The sequence below is a fragment of the Centruroides sculpturatus genome, unplaced genomic scaffold (genome assembly GCF_000671375.1).
Source record: "Centruroides sculpturatus isolate CEXI.00-Female unplaced genomic scaffold, Cexi_2.0 scaffold6600, whole genome shotgun sequence".
Lineage (NCBI taxonomy): Eukaryota > Metazoa > Arthropoda > Arachnida > Scorpiones > Buthidae > Centruroides > Centruroides sculpturatus.
This window is the reverse complement of record NW_019390684.1, coordinates 1-2,789: the sequence shown is the minus strand read 5'-3', so window position 1 is coordinate 2,789 and position 2,789 is coordinate 1. Positions and strand designations below refer to the sequence as shown.

General features: G+C 28.4%; 1 protein-coding gene across 1 annotated transcript; it reads left to right on the top strand.

Annotated features, from left to right (window-relative positions):
• Positions 1–793: 793 nt before the first annotated feature.
• Positions 794–2,603, top strand: LOC111617506 (Werner syndrome ATP-dependent helicase homolog; the record flags this gene model as incomplete). The annotated part of the gene is made up of 4 exons (XM_023358788.1): positions 794–876; positions 1,009–1,115; positions 1,181–1,287; positions 2,137–2,603. Coding segments are annotated over 4 exons (463 nt in total), but the record flags the coding sequence as incomplete, so codon positions are not given.
• Positions 2,604–2,789: the final 186 nt, after the last annotated feature.

Below are 2,789 nucleotides of genomic sequence, written 5' to 3'. Positions count from 1 at the left end.
ATTTTATTTATTAAAATTAACAAATAAATTTCTGGTTTTATGTTAATTTTTTTAATAATAAATAAATTAGTTGTAAATAAACAAGTTTTTTTTATATGTACTTATAAGAAAAATTAATGTAGTTCCTACAAGAATATTTTAACAAGAGCACAGAGCAGAGCGGGAGCAAATACTTTGATGCTGGAGCGCAAAGCAACTCAAATAAATGGTCACTCCAAGTGCTTCAAAGCCCTGATATTTACTCTTTATTTTTTCATTCAACTTTGAATTTGATTTGGATTTTCAAACTAGTTTTGTTCAATTTCATTATCTCTATCGTCATCTTAATCATATTGTCAATTAACACTTTTGGGTAATTATGTCAGGCTGTCATTTATTTAATGAGGTTTAGCTCCTTTTAATGTCTTTATATTTGATAGGGAGTAAAAGGTCTCTATGTGTTAAATCATGGAAAACTGAAATCTTATACAAAAACAGATAGTCAGATTTTGCATTGATGTAAAACAGTATAGAACTGGGTTTTCCGTAAACCAAGATGATGAATTTTTGTAATCATTTAGTCATTAAATTGAAATAATTAACCATTTGGAAGAGAAGAAGCTTCAAAAATGTTTATTAATAATAAACTGACTTCTAAATGATAGGTTTAATTGTGTCTTTTAGCTTCTAATTATGGAAATGTATCATTGACAAATACATCAAATTTTAATCTTAATATTTTTATTTCTTTATAAATGATGTTGTGTATGATTCTAACTGGTATTATTTATATAACTAATTTTCTTTGTTTCAGAGGTGAATACAGATTACTGTACATAACTCCTGAATTTGCAGTAGCAGCTATAAATATACTTAATGAGATACATAGTAAAGTAGGTAAGATTACGTTTGTAAAACCTTTTGATTAAAAAATAATTGTTTAAGTTAATAGGTCAAATTATTTTGCAAGTTAAAAATGTGAAAAAACTTTAGAAAAACTGATGATAATATTAACTATATTAAAAATAGGGATAGTGTTGCTTGCAATTGATGAGGCTCACTGCGTGTCTCAGTGGGGACATAACTTTCGTCCACAGTACAGGAAATTGGGCTGTCTCAGGGATTGTTTTCCAACTGCAAGTATTTTTACTTAAAATATTTCCTTGCATATATTTTATATTAATTGTGACGCGTGTCTTAGATTCCGTTCATGGCTTTAACCGCCACGGCGACGCCACTGGTGCAGAAAGACATCGTCGATTCACTTCATTTGAAGGACTGTCGTTTGTTTGTTTCGTCGTTTGACAGGTGAGATGATTTTATTTTTCAAGAATTTAAGACAAGATATAATGCAAAGCATATTTTATATAGTTTATAGAGATATTTGCATTCTATGGGTTGATCAAACAAAGAGTTTTCTCACGAGGAGTAGACTCAATGACTCTGGGAGTTGGCAGTTCTCGAATGACATTATGCATCATTAATTTATTCAGTTTATTTTGCAACAAGTAGCAGGACAGTAATTAGTGTATATGACTTACGTTGCAAAGTCTAGTGTTCTTCAATAAACTTCTCATTTGATGATACAATATAAGGGAAAAATCAAAATGTTTTTCTGAAAATTAAGTTAAAGCTAAATATAAGAAAATTGTGCTTTATTGGAATAAATTTTTAAAATATTTGTAGTTCATGCGCTTTCATGGCTTTCTGGTTTATCTTCGGGGCATAAATACCCAAAAAAGTAACCATTTGAAGCACATTCCAAAAATATGATAATATTTGTATGTCTTTTAGAATGTTTAATGTTCTACAGGATGTTTTATGTTCCCAAAAATGAACAGGAAGGCTTGAAAGTGCTTAAATTTTGAACATTTAACAAATAATTTTCTTACATTTTTAGTTTTGGTTAGCATTTTGGAGATTTGTTTATTTAATATTTTAAGTATTAAACTAACTCATCGTAGACTGCATTTCTTAATAACTAAACACACTCAATAAAATCTTTTAACTATGCAGCGTATTTATTAAATTCTAATGTTTTCGTTAACTGAAAACGTTAGAATTTAATAAAGTTAAAAGGTTTTATTGAGTGTGTTTAGGTATTAAACTAATTCAAAAAATTTGAAAGACTTGCCAATATTATTTTTTCCGTTACAGAAAGAATTTGTACTTTGAAGTTTTTCAAAAGAGTCATTCGATTCGAGATGATCTACTTTCCGTGATGCAGGTGAAAGATGGTCGATTGACGTTTGAAGGTCCGACAATTATATATTGTCCGACAAGAGATAAAACAGAAAGCATCACTAAAGTTTTAACTGGTTAGTGTGATTTGATAACACACAAATTTATTTTACTACGTGTAACTAACTCTTTGCAATCTTGGTAAAACTTGTACATTCAGAATTTTTTATTAAATAAATTAATAAAGACAAAGATAAAAGTAGCTTGGCATCACAGAATACAGTTAAATACAAACAGAGTTAACTTCATACGTTCTTCCTTATCTAAAACTATACAAGTTTTTTCGGATTCTAATGTCAGAGAAATTGAATTTTGTGTAGATTTAAGTAAGAAAGATGCTTTCGACTCTATTGCAATTTTGTTCCCATAGCACAAGAAAGAAGTACTAAGCACTCCAATTATTGTTGCGTTTGTCTTTAAATTATCTACAGTTTCAATTAAATTCTATTGTGAATTATTATTTTAATTATTTGTTTCTTTATGTCCTGAAATATTTCAATTTTTGTTTATATATTATCGATGTAGACTTTGTTTATAAATAGCTCTTATTATACTGGTGTAGTTTCAAA